Source organism: Diorhabda sublineata, chromosome 6 (genome assembly GCF_026230105.1).
Source record: "Diorhabda sublineata isolate icDioSubl1.1 chromosome 6, icDioSubl1.1, whole genome shotgun sequence".
Lineage (NCBI taxonomy): Eukaryota > Metazoa > Arthropoda > Insecta > Coleoptera > Chrysomelidae > Diorhabda > Diorhabda sublineata.
In genome coordinates, this window is record NC_079479.1 from 28,084,728 (window position 1) to 28,110,678 (window position 25,951).

Sequence of the window (25,951 nt, forward strand, 5' to 3'; positions counted from 1 at the left end):
ACAACGGCAGTTGACAACTTTCACTTCAATGCTTACTGTTCACTGTTCATTGAACGACTGAGAATCACTTTTACCCTTTTAATGCAGGGGATGAATAGCAGGTAGAATAACTTTAACCCAAAAGGTAATTGGAAATTTCCATTTCCTAATAATAACCAAAATATCTGACTGCCGTCCTACGGACGGCGTAGCGCTCGGCGAAGGGTTAATGAATCATTTATTGGAATCTTTCTATAGTAGAACATTGTGGGTCGAATATAGAAACATCTTGTATAAGAAAGGTTTGTAAACCAACCGTTTATTTTTGTTTTTTGGACATAATTAACTTATACGTAATAAATTAAAAGTAGCAGCACTATTTATAGGTTTATCACATCTTTAGAATTCGCTTATATGAAGCTGTAAATTGGTTAAAAGTGAAACTACAAAGTATATTCATATATTACATATAGGTATTATCAAAGTTTAGAAACACTTAACCAAACGCCTCCATCTACTCCTAAAATAAAGGCATTAGTATAAGCATATTTTATTGGCAGCTGAGTTTTTTCGTGAACGTTCACCCTAAAGTTACTTAATATCACAGCTAACCCTACTTTAACTTGCATCATACCAAATCGGAAACCTGAAAAATATTAATTACCACTTAATTACATATAGTTAGTATTCATATTAACGCTGAAAGTGTTAGAAAAATTATAAATGTAATCATTCAACAAAATCAGGATCTTTCGTTGAGACGATTCGACTTTGTCTCCGATATCATAAACACATACCTACTATAGAAATAATAGAAACGTTAACGTATAAATAACATGTAATATACTACGTTATTTGCAGTAGATATTGCACAGTTTCTATAAGTGGAATGTGTTCCGACTAAGGAAGACAGAATGGCAACGATTTCTCTATTCTCCGACATTCCAGCTCGGTTCTGCGCATTCTCAAGCATGCGCCTTATAGATAAAGTATCTCGAACGAAAGAGAAAATGAATATGATCAGCACCGTAACGTAGGGACGTTTTTTTTCCCATACCAACCGTCCATATAGGAGTATAATTACTGAAACCTTCGATTTCTACAATTTTTTTCTTTTCGATATAAAAATAGGTTATTGTTCGAGATATTTGTTGTAATCTTCGTGTGGGTGGTAAACCACTGATAACTGTTCAATAATGATTATCAAAATACTTATTATACAATATATAAGAACTTTAAAAATATAAGTTAACTGAAGTAATAAAAATATTAGGTTTTTCTAAGTTTTGAATGTTAAACTTTGATCAGGTTATGATCCGCGATAAAATTGATAGGAAAAATTAAGTTCAAACAAACATGTGCCCGTCAGCTATATCGGTTACATTTGTCATATAACTGCCCTCAGAATTTACAGAATATAGGACATATACATTTAGTTTTGAATACAAAAGAAACGCAATATTTTCATTGTACTTCAATTGCTGTCACTCCATCAGGTGGAAATCAATAAATTTTATTCTGTAGACACCTATCGCAAATTAGAAACCATACCTATACAATATCTGGGTCCTTCACCAAAGGCTAAATATGAACAAGATTTTCTTTTTGCTTTATTATCTTCATTGAATCTCTCTGGATCGAAAACATCAGGATTAGGATAAATTTCTGGATCATTATGAATAGCAATAGCAGGAATTATAACTCTTGTTCCTTTTTCGATGACCACATTGGTACCTGGAACTTTGTAGTTTTTGGTACAAACTCTGGGTAATAGCGGACCAGGCGAATGTTTACGAAGGGCTTCTACAACAATAATCATCATATATTATATTTGGTTACAATATAGTATCTATTATTCTACGTTTGTAATGCGCATTATTTTAAATCAAAAGATTGCGGTCTATGATGAGTTCTTAGTCTAATATATAAAGAAGGATCTCATGTGACCCTGTATTGAGAAATACTTAATACAGGTAAACATTTCGCCCAACAAATTCTCTCAATAAAACGATAATCCATCCAAACCTCGCTCACCGATACCTGACACAGGAAGTAACCTTCTTAATGTCCAAATAATATACAATTAAATTAACCCTCCCCAATATACCCTAATTTGGGGAAAACCAAAAACCTTCTACCTGATACTTACACGAATCCAAAAGAGGCGTTTTAAATCGTGGAGAAATATGATATTAGCAAAAGTTATAAAATCAAACACATTATCCAAATATTTCACTAAACTAGAATCTACAACACCCAGTAACAGAAGTGGTACTATTAAATATCCAGTACCTTTTATTGACTGTAACACTGTTTACATAAGACAGATATGTCAGTATTTTGAAAATAGTCTAAAAGGTCATTAATAAAACTGCACTAAATATCAAAAAATCATATATTCATTTATAAAGATTCGAAAATTCATAAAACTGAATAAAATTCAAGAAAAAGAGACTGTTTAGAAATGTTCACATATAAACAATGGATCATGAAAGCTGTCAATAATAAAAAAGAATTTTGAAATTCATGTTGTAGGTGATCTATTGATTAATATAATTACGTAAATTGTCAATGTGAAGTCATATTTTGATAAAGGGTCGAAATGTCAAGTTTTTACTTGTTACTTGTATCGATTTTCTATTAAAATTAAATTATATTAAAAATTATATTATATTAAAAAATTATATTAAAAAAAATTAAAAATTATAATTAACGTGTTAAAAAAAATGTATACTGTTGTGTGAACCAGTTGCCGAATATTTTTACTGCGGATACACATTTGTCATATGGTTAGACGTGTTTATACTTTTAACTCAAAATGTATTTGAAACTTTCAACATAAAAAGAGCAATACTTTGACGCCTTTTAGTTTATGTATTTATTGTTAAAAATTAATATATAAGTGCTTGAGATTTGCATCTCAAAATTGATAAAGAAAATTTTGATAGATTAGAAAATACAGTTGCCAAGCCAGACAAGGAATGGAATTTCCATTTTTGTTCTTAGTGATTTATCAATAAATAAATATTGTCATAATTTTAAGTGTATAGATAATTTTCTACTTACCAGAAACTACTTGTTCCAAATAATTCATTGACATTATAGCGTCATAAGTGAGTTGACCGTTGTTTTTCTCCATTGTAAATAAAATTTCTTTCCGTAACCTATTTTGAATATCCTGATTTATAGCTAATTCTAATAATGAAAAAGTAAGTGAAGTGGCTGATGTTTCGAATCCAGCAGCAAAAAATATAAAACACTGAGCTACCATTTCATCTATAGTAATGGAATCTGGACCTTTCTCTTCTCCTTCTTGTCTAGTAATGAGGTTGTCTTCCGATATTTTCCCTCTATTTTTAAGTTGTAGTAATAGGTGCATAAAATCTTTTCTGAATACATTTTTCGTTTCCCTATACTCTACGGTACGTTTTATCATATTGTAAAAAAAATCTTCAACTTCTCTATGGGCAAACTTAAACTTGATTGCTTTCAAAAAGTTTTGTGGAAGCATGAATATGGCGATTTCTTTGCACCGCTCCCAAAATGGACCAGAGTCGAAAATTTTATTGGCTATTTGCATGAATTCGGAATTAGTATCATTTATAGAGTTTGTGTTCAATCCAAAAGCAACTGAACCAATAACTTCGATTGTAAATCGTGACATCAGGTCTTTGATGTCGACTGGATCTTGTATTGCTGCATACTGGTCTAGGACTTCTTTCAGTTTGTTAGAGCAAGAAAAGAGTGTAGAGTACATCATTTTCAGTTTTCCTAAAATCAAATTGACGTCACATTCAACCATTTACTAAATTAAACTTCTATATAGTACTATTAACAAAATATACATATTTGATAAAAAATTACGTATAATTTTCTCTTTATACACTTTATAATACGTGTAACTTCGTTTGTATGAATGTATCTACTAAAATAACGGAATCTTTGAGCCTGAAAACGTTGGATTGATTTGAAATATTAAATATTTAATAAGAACCAGTGCCAATACATTAATTTCAAAAATTCCTACAATTATTCTTGCTGGAAGCTTTGGTACAAATTCATTTTTCAAAACAGTTTCCATTTGTTTCTTGGAATATTCATTTTCCAATAAATAAAAGTTGAAACAGCAATTTATTATAATTACCAATCTATTGTTAATTGAAGGATAATAATAAGCATGCAAAAAAAATCCGATCGCAAAATTGATATATTGGGACGAGTTTTGAGGAAGTGGCATAAATTCAAAGTAACGCCAAAGAACACTTGCTCCTGAAAGCGCCCTGAACATGAAAAACTAGCTGATTATTTATGATTTTATAATAAAAATTGTCAAGCTCATCAAAGTAGTCATCAACTGCCAATATCGCCTGTTTGTTGGCAAATTTATGACGACCGAGCAATTTATTCAAACAGAAAATAATCCTAGGAAGCTAAATCTGGCGAATAGGGTACATGAGGTAGCAATTCAAACTTTAATTCATTAATTTTGCTGATGCATTGTCTTGATGAAACAACACTTTCTTCTTAGCAAAATGCGGCCATTTTTGATTGATTTCTTCGCTCTAACGTTGCAATACGTTCGCATAATACTCGCCATTGATGGTTTTTCCTTTTTCGAGATAGTTAATGAAAATTATGCTCCGCGCTTCCAAAAAAAAAAAAACGATAGAACGGACTTTGCCTTCTTTAAAGCCGATTCTCCCTTTTCATAGTTATTTTGTTTTGGGTGTGAAGAGGTGGACCAATGTTTCGTCCATATTTATGAAACGGCGCAAAAAATCGGCTTTATTTCTGTGAAACACTTCACGATGCTGTTTTTGTTTCATTGTGTGCAAACGTAACTCTTATCTTGCACACAGATTTTTATAATTCCCCAAAAAATGATTTCAGTTTATTGAAACATGGAAAAACAAGTACTGAATGAAAATATTTTATTTTATATATATAAAGAATTAATATTATCTGGTGTCTGTACATGAAATGTGTTGGTATGAGATTGAGTAACTTACCTGAAGTAAAAGTGGGAGTTAAACGTTTACGTAGATTCCTCCATTTTTCGTTTTCCAAACTGAATAAATGTGCCGTCATCGGTTCTCCTTCTTCGTTGTGATATATTCCGTGATTAAAAAAATATTCAAAATCAGTCAGCATAATGTTTTTAATAATATCCAAATCGATTGGTATATAAATCGGTTTGAAAAAAAAGTAACATCCACCGTGTTTGTATCCTCTAGATTTCATTTCCTTGTATATATTTGCAAAAGTGTCACTCATAGAAACTCCGTCACATATACTTTTCGTATTTCCAAAAAAAAATCGAGGCTCTAGATAGTCTAAGCCAATTCTGTCCCAATATGAAAAATGCCTTTTCAAAAAGATATAAAACAACAAAACGATTATACACGTGATTAAAATAATACTGAAAAAATCCATTTTAACTTAACTACAAACTGAGTAACTGAGGGTAGGAATATTCAGTGTATTTTTATGAGCGAATCGTTTTAAATGAGTACCAGATGATAACCCTTATCTAAAAAATATGCAAATTAGAATGTACCGAGTGTCCTAAAGAGAATATATCTCGGTTATATATATCAAAAACAGTTTACATGACAGTTGCGGCAATACTATGTTTAACAGATATTGCCTCGACAAGAGTAGGGAAATTATTTTAAGTTTGTATGTCTACCGCTAGAGGAAGTGATTGAATGAAAAATACAAAAAGCCATGAAATGAATCCAATTGAGCTACATCAATAATCTTGTTTTTCAATCAACTCCGCGTATAAGTATTTAATATATATAGTATATCTACATGAATAAAAAGTTGGGAAATATGGAACTTTGTTGTGGGAAAATACCCATAACTCCGGTTTTACTGAGCCGATTTTTCCAACTTCACCCTTTTTGAAACCAGCTTTTCCCTTCTAATATAATAATAATAATTTCGTCTTAACCAAATGAAAAACATGTGTGCTAGAGTGCGAATTCCAATTTCAAAGTGAGTTTATATTTGATTATGTTTTCACAGAATTCACGAGTTTTAATAGCATTTATACAAAAATCAAGTTACCCTTATCTTCAATCCATAATGAAAAATAGGTTGAGTTATTATTATGATAGAAATTCTTGTAAGCATAACTCAAGTTATTGAGCATAAACAAATTTCGTCACCTCGTACGTCTACGATCCATACTATTCAGTAACTTTCCCAAGCTTTGGATATGAGCATACAAATTGAGTAATTTCTAAATAAATCACTTACGAAATGTTAGATGACGTTCAAGTACTTGCCCTCTCTTCATACCTCCATGACTAGTATGTAGTTTTAATGAGGAATTATAAAAGTACAGCTCATTAGCAATAGAATATCAAAAATCGCATGCTGACCTATTTTCCCTATCCCTAGATATGTTTTAATAAATTTTAAACATTTTCTTTGAATAAACGATGGTTGATTGAGTAGTTTCCAACCGAAAAGAGAGAAAAGACATTTTTTCCATAATCATTTTTATTTTTCAGCATAGTCTCCTTTAAGTTCATTCCTTTTTTAGCGATGTTCTAATGTTTTCATCGTCCCTCTCCTGTAAGTGAAACGTTGAGGCTAGGAACCAAGAAAATTTCACTGAATCTGGGAAATACGAGTCAACCAATTCGAAGTTCATTTTGTGAATTTTAGCTATGGCAAATGAGATCTTTTGATATGCCGATAGCCTTTTCTATATCTTTAATCCTAATCCGACTGTCGCCAAGTAGGTACCATTTGTGGAACTGTTTTCAAACTTAGAGCAAGTTGTCGCAGGTTTTGACTATGCAGAATGCTCGTAGTCAGTCAAACAGAGGGGGCTACATATGAATTCATCTAAAATTTTACGATAGTAAAAGATTGCGCAGCTCCTCATACACAATGTCTAACTCATTTCAAAGGCGTAATGTCTTCCAAAATCAAATATTTACGGACAGTTCTATATGAATTGGTTTCATTTTCATGAAAACCTTCACAACGACTGACGATTGTCAAACAAACAGAAACTGAGCGATCGAAATGACTAAAATTTTAGTGAGAATCTTTTTACGTATGCGCAAATATATTGACAAATGCTGACATCTTCATCCTGAAGTTGGAAAATTTTCAAACACTCGTATGTATATATAGATAGTTCAAGATATCAAGATATTTCTTTACTCTCCATTTCAGTATATCTTGGAGCTCATTAGATTCTCATTTTTTTAAACTAGCCCATTTAACTTAACTAAGCAGTCTCAGACCAGCTTGGGCTTATGACTTTGAAGATTAGAGGACTAGTTGAAAATCTATTTTTTGCAATAATTCCTTTTTGAAATGAAATGGATACATTTTTCAAATACATATATTTCTCTGGTGTCTTACATAAACTTCCAAATTGTTCTGAGCCATTAATATACTATTCCAGTTATTTCGGTTGTTGTTAAGGTCTGCATGTATACTATTTAATATCAATGTTTATTTCTAATATGGTATATTGTTTCTATTTACTTCTACAGTATATATTGGGGGCAAATTAATACTTCGACAGATTGATTCTTGGGCTCTTAGTAATGATCGGTCCTACTATAGTCGTGTACAACGATGACAGATTTTGATTATAACCTCAAATCTTTCCTGTGAAGTCTCTGAACACCATCAGGGCTTTCGAGGCTTTAGTAGTTATCATCTTCTTATGTTTGATCAAGAGGAGCTTACTTTCTAAGCTCAAGAGTATTTTTCAATCGACACGACCTTCTTGCATAGTCGAGTCCTCTTTGATCTATGTCGCAGAGTGTATACTCAGAACCCCACTAGCATAAATTTCTGTCATATAAGTATTCCTGACAGGGTGTATCGAGGTCTGTTTGTCGGAATAAGATGTGAATAGTGCCCAACACTAATCATGTGTCTAATTAAAAAGTGAAGTTGGGATTTCCAAATGAAATGTTTACATTTGTTTTCGATCAATTTTATCCAATTGAATATTAGATATGAAAAAAAGATAAAACACTATCTATTTTCTCAGTTGTAGGTTCAATACATTTTTGAATATCTGGGTATTCCCTAATATTAGATAAGAATATTTTCTTCAGTAAGTAATATGATTGTAAAGATGACAACTAAAAAAAGTCTAAGATCGATTATTGTATTTACTCAGATAAATATAAATGGAAAGTGAAAAAAAAAAAAAAATAAAATGATGTCAAAGTTTTATTTTTATTTAAAAACGAAAGTGCGGATGGTTGAACTTTCAAAATCGCCGCTCTTCCCATTCAGATTCAGATTAATCTATTGTATCAAAGTATTCCGAACTCAAAACTGATATACCGAGGCGGGTTTTAAATAAGAGCTTCTAATACCCATTTCCACGATAAAAGTAGAGAATTTCACTAGTTATTAGATCCGGTAACACATCAACTTGTTGCCGAAAAACATGTGCCTTCAAATAAATATACACAAAAAAAATCTGTTGATTATTTCAAAGATTCTGTCTCATTAGTTGTATGAAATAAAATATTTCGTTTGATTTCGCCTGTTGACATCCGTAGTTCTTCTCCCTTTCTTGAAACCTTGTTATTCTTCGACTACCCTTTCTTGGTACTCCTTGAGTCTATTTATCACAACTTTAGCCAAAAATCAATAATTCTTTTGTCGAATCAAGCAATTTATTTAAAATAATTATTCATTTATTATTGTCCCACAGGTACTTGAGAAATATCTAATCCCAATTCTCAAGGAACATCAATTCTCTATTTTTAGTCTTTCAAATATCATGAGACACGCTCGTAGGAAAGGATTGACAAACGAAGAATTATTAAAATTGTTGATTGAACCAGACTCAAGTTATGAATCGGAGGATTTAGATGCAAATAAAGGATATGTGCCTAGCAGCTCTGACAGTGATAGTTGTGAAGAGATGGGACAAAATCCAGGAATTTCAAAACAAACCAGGGTTCCTAAACGAAAGCTATCGTATCTTGATCATTCTTCAAAATCATCGGCTGACTCGGAATCTGATAATTTCTCACCAGACAGACATCAAAACGAAAGTACACGATAACGAGGAAACTGCCAATAAATAAAACTACTGATAATGTTATTTGGTCAAATATTGCTCCAGATTTTGAGCCACGGCTTCATATTTCCCAAAACCGTTCATCTGCAACATTAGCACAAATAAACAGATAATCTAATAAGCCAGAGTGCTTCCCATCAGTATTTCTATGAAGCCTTCTGATTTCATATGCCGATGTACCAACCAGCGCTGAAATATTGAGACGGGAAAAAAGTAGTTTTTCCTGAAATCTTTGCTAACTTAGACGAATCCATGGCTAAAATCAAAGGTCGTCTAGCCTCAAACAGTATCTTTCCCGTAAAACCGATGAAACGTGGGATAAAAGTGTGGGAAAGAAGCGCTTTTATGGGCTACACTCATGATCGGAATATATATTCAGGAAAAGATATGAATACAGATGGTGATGTTATGACACTTATATATAAAGTTGTGTAACATTAACGTTTGACAGGTTTTTTACAAGTGTTCAACTAATTGATACCATATCTTCCCCTCCTATTGGAACATGCATATCTTGTAGAAGAGATATGCCGATAAAAAACTGCAAGGGGATGCAGAATTTCTTCAAAATAGAAAAGGTACTATAGCAGCAAAATAGCGAGATTCAAAGGAGGTTTTAATCCTTTCCTGTCACTTCCCAGGCACCACACAAGTGAAACGTGAAACAGAAAGATGAAGAAAAAAGCATGACCAATTGTCCTACTGCTATTACCGATTACAACAGATTCATGGGAGGAGTATATTTGTCTGACCAAAAGATATTGTTACATGACTTTGACAGAAGATCTACAAAGTGGTGGTAAAAGGTATTTTATAAACTTTTGATGACGGCGGTTATAAATACACATATAATATTTCAAGAAGTGAAACATAAGAAAATGTCTCTGTTGCAACTCATTGTCTCCTTAGCTGAATTAATGATGGCACAAGGAAAAGAAAATGCAACTGTCAAAAGAATCGGGGCGACCTTCCATCCAACAAAACTCATGATGAATAACATTTGTCGTTGGAATGACCAACGAAAAGATGTGCTCGCTGTGTAAAGCAAAATAAGGAAATGCGAAAAAAAACTGTGTGCGCAATGTGCAAAATTGCACTCTGCAAGAGCTGTTTTGCGTTGTATTCTACGTAAAAAGGTGTATCATAAATATTGTAATCGGGTATCATATAATAAATATTCTTTTGAACTAGTAAACAGAACTTTTCACTTTATTTTATATCGTCATTTCAATACCAGTGGGACATATGTGTCCCATCTAAACACCGGTCGGATATACAGTGTGTCTACTTAAGTTGGAAGCAAATGAAAAACTTTTCAAGTTAAAATGCAGTCATCAGATATCAATTTTTTAAAGCAGTATACGAGATTTGTCAAAAAATTTGAATTTTGTGTAATAGTAAAGTATCTTTATTTTTCACAATTCAGAAAAATATTATAAAGTAAAAATTAAAAGTTTATTCAAATATGCAATTACAACCATTTATTGTGAAAATTCAGGTTTTGTCTCTTTGTAAACATTTAATTGTTCTTTTGTCACACTCTTGTTTTACTTTCATATTTAGAGTAGTTTTCTGGCATTCTTCAGAAATAATAATCTCCAAATGGTCTACATCATCATATGATCTAGCTGATGAACCTGCTGTTTTAAGTAACACCATAAAAAAGTCAAAGGGAGTCAAATCAGCATACCTAGGGGGCCAAAAAATATCTGAATACCTGTGAATCACCTTCCCATTAAACATATTTTCAATGAGTACTATGGATGGAAGCACCGTCTTGCTGGAACCAAATTGTCATACGTTCTTGTAACAGAAGTTCGGACAAAAAGTCACTTGATTTTCTTAAATTTGTAAATGTTCAACTAATTTATTTTTGTACACACCACACCATACGTTTGTTTTAAAAGAGTTTTTATTACAAAGTTTGTATTACTGTTATACCACCAGCGATAATTTTGTGATGAGACGGTTCCTTTTGAGGAAAATGTTGCCTCATTGGAAAATATTAAAGTTCTTGTAAACAACGGGTCCTTATCATTCTTTCCTTGGATCCGAGCGCAGAATTCAAAACGAATATCATGAATATTCAATTTCAAATTCAATATTCAAATTTTTTGACATACTTCGTATACTGCTTTAAAAAATTGATATCTGATGGATGCATTATAACTTTTGGACTATGCGGAACTTTTTATTAAGAATAACTTTTTTTCATAAAACCTCTAATAAAAAAGTTTTCCATATAGTTCCAACTTAAGTATATGTCCTACCACCGAAAATGACCCTACATTTAAATTTTTTTCAGGAGGGGTAGAATATTCTTATTTTTACTTTCTTTGACATTTTAGTCATAATTTACCCTTTTTGTTTGGAAAATAAAAAACTAGTATTAAAAGGGTTGAGTTAAAAACTTAACGTAAAATGTCTTTTCACAAGATTTGATCTGAACAAACACTTGATCAAGACTAATACACTGCTATATCTTACCATAAGTTAACCATACATTACGCTTTTACCTACGGTTCAAGGAAAACAAAGATTTAAATTAAGTATAGAGTGTATGTTTATTGAAAAAACGCTTTTGACATATGTTGTGAACGCACCTCGTATACATGTATTTTTCTGTCTTGTTATTAATCTGTTCGCCGCATATACTGAATTTTGTTACCGTGGCTACCGTGGTATTGTGGTTTCTATTTTTAGACCTTTTTTTGCTGTCGCCGTCGGCTAGCGCTGGGCAAAAAGATAAATAGAAAAAGAAATGTAACACTTGCTTTTTGGCCTTGGTAGCGTGCGTGTAATTATTAGCGCGCTACTATCTTATAATGTATTTATATATTATGCATTTTGGTTGATGTCAATTAGCAAGAGTGTATAAATGTTTTAGTTTCAAAGTACAATTTAGTTAAATAGTAAATACAGTCCACTACTTATTGGTTTATAGTTTAATGATGTAGTAAAGGTGAATAAGAAGAAAGTTTAGTGTTTTATTTGCCATTACAAATGAACTAAAAAATAACGTAATCAGAAATCTTCTGTACAACATATTTATCTTAGTCTAAAAAATTCACATCATTTTTCATTTCATAATAAGCGGTTACAGCATCTTTCATTCTTTGGTAATATAGTTCTTTACCAGAAAGCACAATATTGAATGTATCATTGTAGTCGATTCCACATTCTAGTTGGGATATAGATGGGGCTTCTGTTTCGTCTAGTACTGCCAATTTCATTGTCATACTACTTCCTATAATACCGAACTGAGAATATTTTTTCCAATGTCTCTTAAAATCCGAAAAACTAAATAGTTTCTCTGGATCGCTTCCAAGTTTAATTAGATGGTCGGAAAAACAATCATAGTAATATTTCAGTAATTCCCTTAATTTATCCAATTCATTTTTACGACACACGCTGAATAAGAATCTTGAAATATCGAACACAGGCGAACGAATAGACGACAGTTGCCAGTCCACAATCGAAACTGCCGCTGGAGCACCTTCCTGAAAACATACACTTAACAAAAAAGTTTTATTGTTGACCTGGGAATGTTTGCAAATATTTAAGTTCTCATGCGCACATTTTACGAATGTATTCATGAAAGTACTAAATGTGATCTTATTTTTATTATTTCTGCATATCTTATAAGTATTTTGGGCAATTATTCCGTTAATGGTGATAAAATTTAGTTGATTTCTAGTTACGATTAGATTTCTGCACACTTTCCGCTCATATAAACATCGCGAAAATGTGTAACTATAGTTATGTGTTATATTTGTGAGGTGTTTATAACATAAAACATAATAAGAAATATCACAGACTTTGAGAATATATCGGTTTTAAAATGAAGTAACTAGACAAGATAAACCATGGGACCCTCATAACGTTTGTAATTTCTATATTGTCTTTACGTTAGTGGGAAAAGGGAGAACGTTCTATATTAGATTTTGGTATTCGTATGATCTCGATCTATTATATATGTGAAGTAGTAATGAGGGACCTATTTCTGCAAAAGTTTGAGAATTTCTGAGTGAATATTATCTGATCCTGATGCTCTCTGATTTTTCATAAATCGCCCTGCTGAAGTCAGTTTTTCTACGAATAGAGGTATTCCGTCAACCGAATTTGTCTCTCTACATGTACACTGCAGTAATTTACTTCTCCTCTGTCTTGATGTCTCATGGTGGCGATTTAGCATACTTGCCGAGTTTCTTTAGTACAATTTTATACCTTAGTCCCCAAGATCGTTATCAACTTCGGCGCATGATTGCTCTCCAATACGAAGTTTTACACTTTTTGATGACTAGACTGAGATGCCTACACACTGCTCGCTCTTCATCTTTACGTCTATCTACTTTATTCTAGTTGTTTCGTTTATTTTTGTGTTCTTCGTAAGCATTAGCATTCTCTTCTCAGGTCCGCGATTTCATCGTTTTTTGCCCTCTCGAGTCGGTCTCCTCGGATCTCCATTCAACAGCTCTAGAATTGAAGTCTTCTCTGAGTATTACGCTACTTTGGGTATTTTACCATACATGCTCCAATCCATCAAGGTACAGAGTAATATTGTCTGATTCACCGGTGATAATGGGTTGAAAATAGTAACTAATATAATCTATATCCCTTGCCACTGTTGTAAATTACTATTTTTTCTGGTTCCCGTGCCCAGATTGCGGGTTTCTGAAGATTTCTAAAGCAACACAGTTAGGTCCATATATATTCACTTGAAAAAGGGAGAACGTTCTGTATTAGATTTTGGTCTTCGTATGATCTAGATGGAGTCTATGATTCATGTTGGTGATTACCACTTTGGCATCAGAAAGATTACATAAATTATAGTTTGGTTGATGCCTCATCAATGTGGCATATTTGCTTCCTCGTTTTAGACGTATTTAAACAGAATACGACTTGGATATACGTTTTCTTGGTTATTGTTGAATAGAACTAAAATATTGTTAACCACGATATCGCAATTTTCACCTGCCCATCTCTATAAGTTTCATTCGTGGTAAAGTATGTTACAAATATCATTATAAGTCACAGTCACGTATTCTCAACTTTGCGATATTGTTTGATCATCATAATAATCGAGAAATGTAGAAAGTTTCTGTATGTCATTTTGTTGTTCATGTTACTTATTTACTAAATCCTTGAGGTTTCGACGCCTACAGGTAAAATTGTTACATGGAGTTAAGTATATCGGTAATCTTATCCAGCACTCTCTCTCTCCACACATTTCTGTCTAGACTAATATTTTTTATGTCTTTCAATTCTATTTACTTGCTGCTGTTTTCACATCCTCTAATCCTGATCACCTGGTTCTTTCCCTGGGCTTCCCACATGTTCTAGCGTTGAATATGTTCCTCTATTCGTCCTGATATTATCGGAGTGTTTCGGTCATATTTCAAAATTTCACATAAATCTTATAGATAAGAGAATAGTCTGAAAAGTTTCCAACCTCAACCTGGAGATGTGAGTACTTATGAGTTGAGAAATATTTTTTTCGCTTTTATTGAAAAATTCTCACTAAAAACTAAAATTTTAGTCATATTGGACGCTTTGTTTCTGTTTGACAATCGTTTAAAAAAATCGTCGTATAGATTTTTGTGAAAATAGATAAATTAGGAATCAAGTTGTAAATAAATAGTTGAGACAGCCAAAAACTAGAGCAGCCATATCATCCAAAGAATTTACCAAATGCTATTCAATGACTGTCGATTTAAGCTTAGATAGAAAAGGCTGTCGTTCTATCAAAAGGTGCATTTGCCATATACTGTCTGAAAAATTAAGATCGAAACTAGCAATGTAAGCAAGATGAATCGGATTTTTGGTATCATTTCATTATTCTAGATAAAAACTAGATCCCCCACTACTAATCCCCTGCAACAAATATACAGTCAAGACAGTAGATTGTAAAATGCGAACCTGATTCAAAAAAGTCAACGACGGTTTCATCAGCTGGATAGGGCAAAGGGAGAAACTGCAAAGAACCGACCACATTAAAAAAAACGCACCTTCTCACACTTCTGTGATCGTAATGGCTAAAATCACGAATTCAACTTCTAATTGGTTGACTACATTCACCAGATCTGGCCGTCAGTAACTTTTTCCTGTTTCATAACCCCAAAGTTTCATTTGCAAGAGATGTTTATCTAACGTGAACGTTATTTATTTTGAAGAAGAAGACATTGTTTGGAACGGTTAAAAAATATAGAGCATAGCGGGACTAAGGGTATAGACTTGGAAGGAAATGAAAAAATGTCTTTGTTAGGTTAGAACTCTTCATTCAACCTTTACAAACAAATATGAGAATTTTTTGGATGTTTAGAACAGATTTTATTTTCATTTTAAATGATAAATGATCTATTGCTTGAAAGAATTATACAAGTTGCAAATGAAAAATTCTATTTAGGTAAAGAAAATACATTTATAAATATTAAAATGAGACCCCTCTCTACTATAGACCTAGAACTTACCCATCTCAATAAATCAGAAAAACCAACAAACGTAATAAAACAAGAATTCTTAAGAAACTCAAGTAAGTACACAGATGCTTCAAAAATCTTTTGTACTCTCTCCTATTACATATATCCTCTCTGCGGAACTGTTTGCTATTCTAGAAGCGCTTAAGGAATTTCAGAAAATTGGATCCTCATAATAACAGATTCCCAAAGTTCACTAACGGCAATCTGCCAACAATATCCCAACCATCCTTTTGCCATTCATATTAAGAAGAAGCTACTCACTCACAGAAACAACAAGGTAAATGTTAATTTCATGTGGGTTCCATCCCATCCCACGGAATAGAGGGAAATGGAAGAGTAGATGGATTAGCAAAAAATGCATACAACAACGAGCAATCAGTGAAGAGTAACTATATAGTATATACCGATTTCAAAGCATTTTTAAGAAGAAAATTTAAGAAAAATGGCAAATAAATGCAAATCAGAACCTTCCGAAATCGTTAAAAATTATCACAGCTATAATTCCAGCAATATAGGTAGAAGGGAACAAGTGACCCTTTTCCACCTAAGAAGCGAACATACTCGTATCAAACATGAGTACCTATTAGCGAAAAATCACAAATCAACGTGCAGGATGTGTAATAGTGAATTAACAGTGAAACACTGTAATTGACTGTTTAAAATATGACAATGAACAAAAATGAATCAATTACCACGTTCATTGAAAAAGCTACTTCAAGAAGACCCAAAGAAACTATTGAATTACCTGAAAGACTGCAAATTAAGTAGTAGAAACTGGATAAAAAATGAGACTTACAATAAAGGCGATTTATAAGCAAATGTTGGTATATATGTTGTAGTTGTAAACAGACTCAGCTGTTTAGCTACAAAGTAATATTTTTTTCCTTATTACAATAAAATTTGTAGCTTTTTCCAAAACATTTCAACATTTTTTAAATGTATTGACTGAACAAAATTGCAAATAATTTTGTAATTACTGTGTTGGTATGAGAACCGTCTTGGCGGAACCAAATTAACTCGAAGTTAACAAGATATTTACTTTACCGAGATTAATATGTTACGGAGGAGAGATTATGTTAACAATGCAATGTAACAACGTAAATTCATTCGTTTTTTTATTTATAATTTCACTAAACCTCATCAACGATAAACCATCGGCAATATTTTTTGTACTTTAAAGTAACGGTAGCAATTTCGTTGTAATCTATTTCGATCAGTTCTCTATTTGCTCTCGTTATGGTAATGATCGATTTCAAAGCTAATAAAATTACATATCTTGCTTAAAAAGTAGAAAAAGTATATAGCCGAACAGTTATGTTTATTATAATTCATAGGGACGTTCTATTGAAATTTAGACTGGTAGATTGGAAGTTGGTTAAAGTGTTAACATTACAAATGAATAAGAGGAAAATTCTTTAGCGTACTAAGTTGTATGTAGGAAACAGTTGAAAAATATCTTACCTCGTATTTAAACATGAAGTTATTATTCCAGTTATCCCCATGTAGGAAAACTACTTGATCATCTTTATCCAACAAAATCGCTATGCATGTATCTACTATATTTTCGAATTCGTTTTTATAGTTTTCGTACAATTCATTTTCGTCATGTTCTTTTAAACATTGCAAGACTTCGTCTCTTTGAGTTTGCATATACTGCTTACTATGTTCCGATAACATCAAGTCAACAAAAATGTCATCTGTTTCAGAAATAAGCTTATTGTAAATTTCTAGATATTGATCTTTCAGTGCGAAAGTGAGAGAATGTAATTGAGCATAAGCTTTGAGAACTAATTTGCAATGTTGTAAGTCCATCCCTTTTTTTCTGTCGCAAAGCTTGAAACCAATTTTCTTTATATTCTCAAATGCAATGATTTGCGAATTTTCGAGGAATAAATGACCGTAATATTTGGGATACGAATCGAATGTCTCATCTACATTTTTTTCTTTTTCCAATTTCGAAAATATTGGAAATATATTATTGTACATTAAGTTTTCTCTCAAAAAGAATTTATCAATTTTAAAAGTATCTCCAACCGTTTTAACGGTCGTTCCTATTTTGACTACTAAATCTAAATTGAGCCTAGGAGATCCACTTCTTTGTTTTATAGTTATGAAAAATATGCGACTCATGTAGCCACTACATTTATCATCATTATCTTCAATAATAAAGTTGTATTTTTCCAATTTATCCATATTTAGAAGTCGTTTTAACCATCTTTTCAGTTTTTCTTCACAATCCATTTTAACCGATTTACAAAATTTCTGAAAAAATAAAAATGCTTAATTTTCATTATTATTTATTACATTAATCATTACAAATTGAACACTAGAAAATTTATTGCTTTGTAACCAACTACTAAAACTAAAAAAATACTACACTGCCTAATAGAAATCCCTCAGTAGTACATGATACCATTTATTATTCATGTATTATTCAGGGTATTCCGGGACGTGATGCAAAAAATTCGGGAGTGAGTAGATGACGTGAAAATAATGCTGTGACATAAAAAAAATATCATACGACCTCTTGTTTCTGAGTTATGAATGTATGCAGTTCAATTAGAAATGTTTGATTGTGTTTTAATATCTCTTGTAAGTATTTTCAATAAATAGTTACAATTTGTGATAATTGTTTTCAGAATGTCTCTTTATGGCGAACGGTTTTTTATTTGAATGTACAACGATCTAAAAATCTACATATCCCCTAAACCATAAATTTGATCGAGTTAAACAAAGAGTACCCATTTTTTAAAAAATAAATTTTTGTTATCTTTAGATTGTACAGGTTGTCACACACTACATGGACATACGTCATCATCCATTAAAAAGTTATGATTTCGCAACTTTAAATGCCTATAACTCAGAAACGAGGGATCATATGAGAAAATTTTTTTATGCCACAGCATAAACGAATGAATTTTCTGGATCGTAATACCCTGTATAGGCGTAGTCGTTAATCTTAGTGAAAAGTTAAGCTTTAATGATGGGTCGTGTCGTTTTATCGAATCATAACCTTATTTTTTTTTTTCAAAAATACCTAATTCAGTCAGTTGAAAACTGGATCACTACGCAACAGGAAAATATGCGAAAAAAACAGAAAATGAAGGGAAAAATAGATTTTTCATAATTTCAAATACCTTCGATATTTTAATTATGTTAAATCAAAAATGAGAAACTTTTCATAGAAATAGACCAAAAAATGGTAAGAATGAGAAATTTCAGTATTTGAATTGTTGTGGGAAATTTTTATTTGTTTTTAAAAATTAATGAATGTCGTTTTATCGAATTATAACTGAAAACTGTCCAAAAGAAAAAATGAAGGAGCAAAATTTTCAAATATTTCTAAAGCTTCGAAGTTTTAATTGTTTCATATAACAATTAAATAATATTTTAACAAAGTATAACCCATATTTAAAAAAAAAACGTAAAATTTTTTACAAAAAACACTATAGTATACAACAAAAGTAGAAAATAATACATTTAATAGAAATACGACAAATTATATATCAAATTCAAAAATATTTCATTTTTCGTACGCGTTGTACATGACATTTTTTCAACGACCTAAATATAAAAAAAAGGGTTGTCGGAATCTGGCGATTTTCGATTCCGTCGTCTCTAATTTGATTTCTATTTTTTTCCTTCTAAAAATGGTACAATTCCTACTAGTGCACAACATCTATTCGAACAACCAGCACTGACACCTCTGACATTCCTTAAACAATGAAGCGCATCTATTTTGCAACATTCATTCAAAATCTATTACTGTCATTCATAGACACTTAACCGAATCTATGCTAAAAGTTGACATTAAAAAAATAATTCGTATAGCAATAAGAATTAACACACTACATATTTATGTCACGTGTGAATTTGAATTTTGATTTTTGAATCCCATTAGCTTAATAATTAGAAGAAAAGATCAATTAATTAACGTAAGTAATTTTTAATGTTATAATATTTTGGTTTTTATTGAGTTTTAGTTGTGAGATTGTGCAAAATCGAACACTAAAAAGTACTCTTCTTAATAGATTATGAACAAATGAACTGGGTTGAAATGCTTTAGATTTTTGAAAATTCTTGACGTTTTGCTCCCGCATTGAAGCCATTCTCAAGAGAGGATGGTGTAGGGTGATTATTAGTTCATTGATAAGAAGTGATACGATTCCGTGGTCTGAAACTTCCTACTCCACGCAACGAATCACCCGTTTTTGATTGATTCCAAGGCCTCAATCTGCCTACTCCTTGGAATTTCACCGAGGAAGTGAAAGCTGGAACAAGAAATAGAAAAGTGATTAAATTGAAAATAAGAGATAATGGTCTTACCATCGAGAGCACCGTGGAAAGAATCTAACACTATCCTTTTTGTTTTGAACTAACTGGGAAGAAGGTCAAGTAAACATAGGGGACTTATTGGCATGTTTTGTCTTTTTGGCGCGCGTGAGAAGTATGTTATTGGCGGCACAAGTTATAAGTGGTAGAGTTCGGATTCTTGGAGGGTTATTGTTGGCACTGGAGTATGCCGAAGTGGCATCGAAAAGAGGTGTTTCCAAGTTGACAGTAATTTATGGCTATCATCTCTTGAGCTTAGACAGTTTGAAAGTTTTTGTATTTCGATAGCTTCTCGAATTATTCTCAAAAGGAGCGAAGTAGGGCGATTGTTTTGGTTCTATTGAAATTCAGTAACATAAATTATTTTTCTTTAAATCATGTCAGAGATAATATGTGAGATAACTCACATGATATTGTTCAAATTTGCTTCGTCCTATATACTTTTTAATAACATTAATAATAGAAAGCAAACCTATATAACATTTTTTTCACATTAAACTTATTCGATAATTATTATTGAGGTTCGCCTCCTACTCTAGTTTTAATCAAGTAAATCAAACTTCATTTTTACATTGTAACCCAAATCATATCATAGGTCATGGTTATATTTAAAGTATAGTTCGTCCAATATCAATTGCAGATTATAAAAATCCTTGCCCACAATTTTGTTTGATCTATCTACCATAGGCGTAGATATCTTATTTTATGAATTCATTATTTTTATAAATACTTTTATAAATGCTAATACTGAAAAAAAATCATTATTATACCTCATTAACTTGATACAACTGAATATTAAATTACAAAACGAAAATAGACGAGTAAAATGTACCTGCCTGTAAGGGAGTTTGAATTAAACAGGGTACCAGACGTGAACTGAGCACTTTTTATAACCCATTCGTCTATTAATACCTCGGTAATACTCTTGTCGCCATCGAAACCTCAATGATTCGGTTATTGCCATCCATTTATTCAGTTTTTAGTGTTTTGTGTGCTAACAAAACTTGACACAATATTTCTAAACTGTATTCTGAACAATGTGGTACCTTTTGCTGTATTATGCAACACCCCCCCCCCTGTTCTGCTTATATAAACTGCTGTGTTTGTATATCTAAATCTTCATCATTAAATTCATACCTATCTTTATTCTCTCTACACTGCTCAATTTCATTGTCTTTTGGCCCATGGTCTAAATTTCTTTAAAGAAATCTATGAACGCCAATGCTTATAGCATGCTGTCTAGCAGGAATATTTTGAAGAAATTGTGTACATACAGCTTCCGCCAATAGAAATACATTTTTTATGTGAATATGATGAGTCCACGTGGACTGACAGCTTATTAGATGTTTACCAAATTTTACAATGGGAGTAAACATTGTTATTCATTTCTTAATTTGGTATGAGTTCCGTGCGTATTTACAAAATATTGATTGTTCCTCGCATAACCGTCTTCTGCAATTGATATTGGAAGAACTATACTATAACAACAATTAAAATATATTTTGATATAGCGAATCCACAAGATTCGTCAAGATAAAGCACCGTCTCCTTGAACTCTACATTTAATCTTTAATTTCCTCTTATGGAAATTTTTTATTCCAAACTAATATTCCAGACCTAGCCTACGATTAAATTGGTTAAATACGTAAATATGTAATAGACTTGTAATACGTTTTCATTTAATTATTAATAAAATGAATAAGTAAAAAATAACAATATCACGCATAAAATTAAAACAAAAAAAACTACCTCCATACTTTTACTACCACGCTTTACTCAGTTATTCTTCTTAGCAAGACAATCTCACCCCTCAGTGGTTCTTGCAGGATATAATTTTTTTTACCTGCTAATTTCAATTAATAACATTTATTGAAAGCTATTGAGCCGCGTTTGCCCTCATTGGGATCAAAGCTATCTCTCCTCACATTGATATTAGATATACCATATTTTTGTATCGAAAATTTAAAATTCATTTCAGTAGCTTCTTCAACAAGCACAACATTTTATAAAAATCGTTAACGTTAAGTTAGGTTATGTTAACTACCTAACACTCCCTGAAAGTTTCGTTTAATAAATACTACTTACGTTTAATTAATATTTCTTTTCCCTAACGTTTTTAGACGACAGTTCTTGCAATAGTGAACCAATATTATGGTATAATAACCTAAATAATCATTAATCCTACTTTTCCAATAAATCAGGAAACTGCTAGTATTTCCGAGATGTGGATATGTTATCTTAGATTAAATCGTACATTCGTTTTTTTCCACTATTTCATGCAAATTTTAATTAGTATAGTTTTGGAGACGTAAAAATGTGTTTAATTATGCTATATTTCCAATGTAACTTACAGGAGCGTATTAGGAAAAATAAAATTTGACATAATCAGAATGTTTTGATGCTTGTACATGTAACGGATATATAAGAGGCATTCTTAATTAAAAATAACCATAAAGCCAATGAAATAGAAAAAGTACTACACTAGTGTTTTTTGGAAACTGTGATCGGAATGTTCGGAAAGTAATTCCAAACTCTATTTAAAAAATTATAACTCACCTCAAAATCGTTTGAACAATTTTTATATCAGATTGTTTCTGAATTTGTTTATAACAAACAAAATAAAATGCTTACGAGCATTTAAGGCAATTTTTTCCATTAAGTAGTCAGGTTAAGAATGATATTTTTAAATTATTATTCGTTATAATTATTTTGAAACTAAAATTCAATTTTATAAGCTATATATCTTCGATTTTTTATTTTAAAAATGTTATCAAAGAGATAATGTTTTAAAGCTGTAATTATCACCTTTGAAGTTCTATAAACTCTAGCTCTAAACAGATCAGTAATAAACGTTATTTTACTGTAAAACTACACAACTTTTTTGAAGTCCTTATACGTTTGGCAACAGCGAACAAGTTCAATGTATCTCTATTAGTTATAATATTTATATTGCATTAATATCATATGGTCCTACACCAGAGTCTGAATGTTCAATGTTTTGATATCAGGCTGGATTATTGCAACTGATATATGGATACACTACGATCCTGAAATACTTTCACGTATTTTGTAGACATCAAGGTTGTTGATTTGTAAATGTGTGTTGTAGGAATCTAGGAATACAAATTGGGTCATTAATGAATCAGTTAATCGAGAAATATATTCACACTTTTTAAGAAACGAGTTGCCAATTCGCAAGTCCTCGACAGGAGGATATATAATAATGATATACGATATTTTGAACACCTAGGGCGCCATTAATTACTTACATTCGTTACATGGTGTATTTAATGATTTGTTCTCATTATTAGACATATTAGCTTTACATTTAGATAACGCCAATATCGGCAATAATTAGATTATTATGAGAGCAGTTAAAATTACTGCAGATAAGCTAGTGTAAGAATTTTTCAGCCGAATAAACATTTGAAAAAAATTACCGTTTACACATTTCTTAAGATTTCACGTTACTAATGAAATTGCTTAAAATTTATATATTTTGAGTTGCTACACAAAAGCTCTTTTAAACAACATGGAGGTTTTTAAAATTGGCTAAGCAGAACCGGACTTATAGGCATTTTTCCATTCCCATTCTCGCCCTCTGCTTATTTGAAGAGTTATACTAAACCTGGTGTGATGAAAAATTCGTATTTTCGTATATAAAGTGCCAGTTAATTGGGTAAACTTAAAAAAAAATCATTTTATATTTTCAAAAAGGCTTTCTAGTGGAGAACCTATAATTCTAAAATTAATTTCCGTGTATTTTTCGTATGTATTAACCTAACTTTTTGCTATAATTCTTTTCCCTAGAGCTTCGGTATAATCAATACCTGAGATATGGCGACGGCCGGTCTTATTGGGTAGACTAAGAGATCCGGTATTGTCCGGTTTAAAGAGCATATAGCTCATTTAAAATATGGACGGACAAGAAAATTGAGTATTGCCGATCATTGCCGAGCTAGTCATAAACATGACATAAATATTAATAATGTAAAATTGTTAAAAAATGTATCTTATAATAAATTGTTGGATGCATTTGAAAGCATTAAAATTGCTAGATGTAAGAATAGCTTAAAGAGGGACAAAGGGCCAATTCCTTACAGCCCGTTCTATAGTTTAGTAGTCAAGGATTGAATGTGAAGATTACCGTCAAGGAGATTTTCTCGCGGGAAAAGGTTTGATGGTGGGAAAATTCAGTATAAAACACATTATCATTAGATTTTAGTTTACCTTCAGTCTCTGAATACGATAACTTGGTTATGGAAACGCGCGTCAGGCAGTGAAATCGTGAGTGATAGTGTATACAGTGTCTTCAGTATGAATATAGCCAAAGGTTTCAGAAATTCCAACTTAGTAAGCCGTTCTTAGTTGCCCACCCGGTATATGTAGTTTTCTTCTGTATCTATGGTTTTAGATAAGCTCATACGAGTATTTCTACAGTAATTAAAATTTTTGGTAAATTATGTGGGATCAAAAAAAAATGCTTAAGTACCTATTTGAACAAAAAAAAATAGGTTTTATAATTACTAATAAACTGCTGGTAGAATATTGGTTGAGATTTGTTCTGTTTGAAGGTTAATGCATGATTAGATTTGGAAATTTTGTTAATAATTTTCAATATCAGCTTCCGGTTACTGTTTATCGAAGTTACTGGTACATGAACTTTTGAATTTTTTGTCGATAATCTTAATCAGTGTTTCCTTTTTTGTGCCACGCCTCTTTCAAGACCTTCCACAATTCTTATGCTTCCCTATGCAACATATAAATAACTGTTTATATTAAAAAATTGAATTGTTATAGGAAAATTGTTAATGAAACGCAGCAAGTAAATTTTTAAAACATAAAATGAAAATCTAAAATTAAAATTCGAAATAAATTTTAATAAAGATTTAAATTAAACGTAGAATCTTCCTTTACCCCTTCAACTCCGTAAAAAATGATAAAACTAATTTAAAAAACCGCCAAAATTAATACGAAATCTACGACTAAATACACACGTGGCTGTGAAAAAAGAAATGCTTCTCACACTCGGCTGGCTTCGGTCAACTGACCCATGACCCACTTAACTGCTTCCGAGTCGGGAGGTGCCCCTGGTGCTTCCTTTTTTGCTAGGCATTATCGGACTACAGATTCTTCACGAATCGCTTCAGCTTACCTTCTTCATAGATTAAAGTTAGTTTTTTCAGATATGAACAACTGCGTTTTTAGCGAGATTTGAAAGCGGCTTGGTGACCACGCAGAGCCCTACTGTAGACTCTTGGGATGTCACATCAACTGAATGGACGGTCTAAAGATTCATATGGAATCTTATAGGAGAAACACACTTTTAGTTGGAATGAGTCTACGTGTTTTGAAGACAGAACAACAAGTCATGTATAAAATAACATTTAGTATAAGTATAAGTGCAGGTGTTTTATATTAAATATGATTTCAATCGATGCGAATTTTGTATATTCTAATACCCATTGACTGTTACATTTATATAAGAAAAAGAATAGAAATTATTTCATTCGTTGGATTGCCAGGAAAATTAAACCATGTACCCATTTTTGTAAAAAACAGACAATAATTTCGAAAAGTTTCGCGATTCTTCAGTAGTACTAGTAATTGCCTGATGATTTATTAACCTAACCTAACAATAAGGATATTTAAGTGATATAGATACTTACCGTTTACTAAAATCTATAACAAAATCTGGTATTTTAAGTTTTACCATCCACTAGTAACTATTCGGTTAAGTAATTAAAAAAACTCCAATCAGTATTCTCAATTTTATTAGATTAGAGATTTAATCAAGCTTTGACTTTATGTTATCAAAATGCAAAATATCACAGAGAAGTACATAAAACTTTTTATAAAAATTAAGTATATATCCAATTCAAAATATTTCAACCATATATTTTTATTTAAAGTGAATTGAAAGTTAATAAAAGCACAGTTAGATGCAACTAGTACTCAATTGCTGATCTATTGTATAGATCTAAAAAAAATCAAGTAACAAAGATAATTACATAATTTAAATGATAGTAATCTAAATTTAAAAATTTATACATGAATAAACAACTCAGTGAAGTAAAAT

At 31.6% G+C, this 25,951-nt stretch overlaps 2 protein-coding genes across 4 annotated transcripts; both read right to left on the bottom strand.

Moving 5' to 3' along the window:
* Positions 1 to 303: 303 nt before the first annotated feature.
* On the bottom strand, positions 304 to 5,579 carry LOC130445643 (cytochrome P450 6a2-like). The gene is made up of 4 exons (XM_056781395.1): positions 4,989 to 5,579; positions 3,046 to 3,750; positions 1,531 to 1,782; positions 304 to 625 (listed from the first exon to the last, which is right to left on the bottom strand). Exons 1-4 carry the CDS (start codon positions 5,410 to 5,412, stop codon positions 459 to 461), a joined length of 1,548 nt encoding a protein of 515 aa, XP_056637373.1. The 5' UTR covers positions 5,413 to 5,579; the 3' UTR covers positions 304 to 458.
* Positions 5,580 to 11,743: 6,164 nt separating this feature from the next.
* Positions 11,744 to 25,676, bottom strand: LOC130445131 (uncharacterized). 3 transcript variants are annotated; one of them, XM_056780649.1, is made up of 3 exons: positions 25,542 to 25,676; positions 17,002 to 17,802; positions 11,744 to 12,561 (listed from the first exon to the last, which is right to left on the bottom strand). In XM_056780649.1, exons 2-3 carry the CDS (start codon positions 17,779 to 17,781, stop codon positions 12,115 to 12,117), a joined length of 1,227 nt encoding a protein of 408 aa, XP_056636627.1. In that variant the 5' UTR covers positions 17,782 to 17,802; positions 25,542 to 25,676; the 3' UTR covers positions 11,744 to 12,114. The 3 variants fall into 3 exon arrangements, with proteins under 3 accessions (XP_056636627.1, XP_056636626.1, XP_056636625.1); XM_056780648.1 differs by lacking the exon at positions 25,542 to 25,676 and adding an exon at positions 21,958 to 22,169; XM_056780647.1 differs by lacking the exon at positions 25,542 to 25,676 and adding an exon at positions 21,622 to 21,694.
* Positions 25,677 to 25,951: the final 275 nt, after the last annotated feature.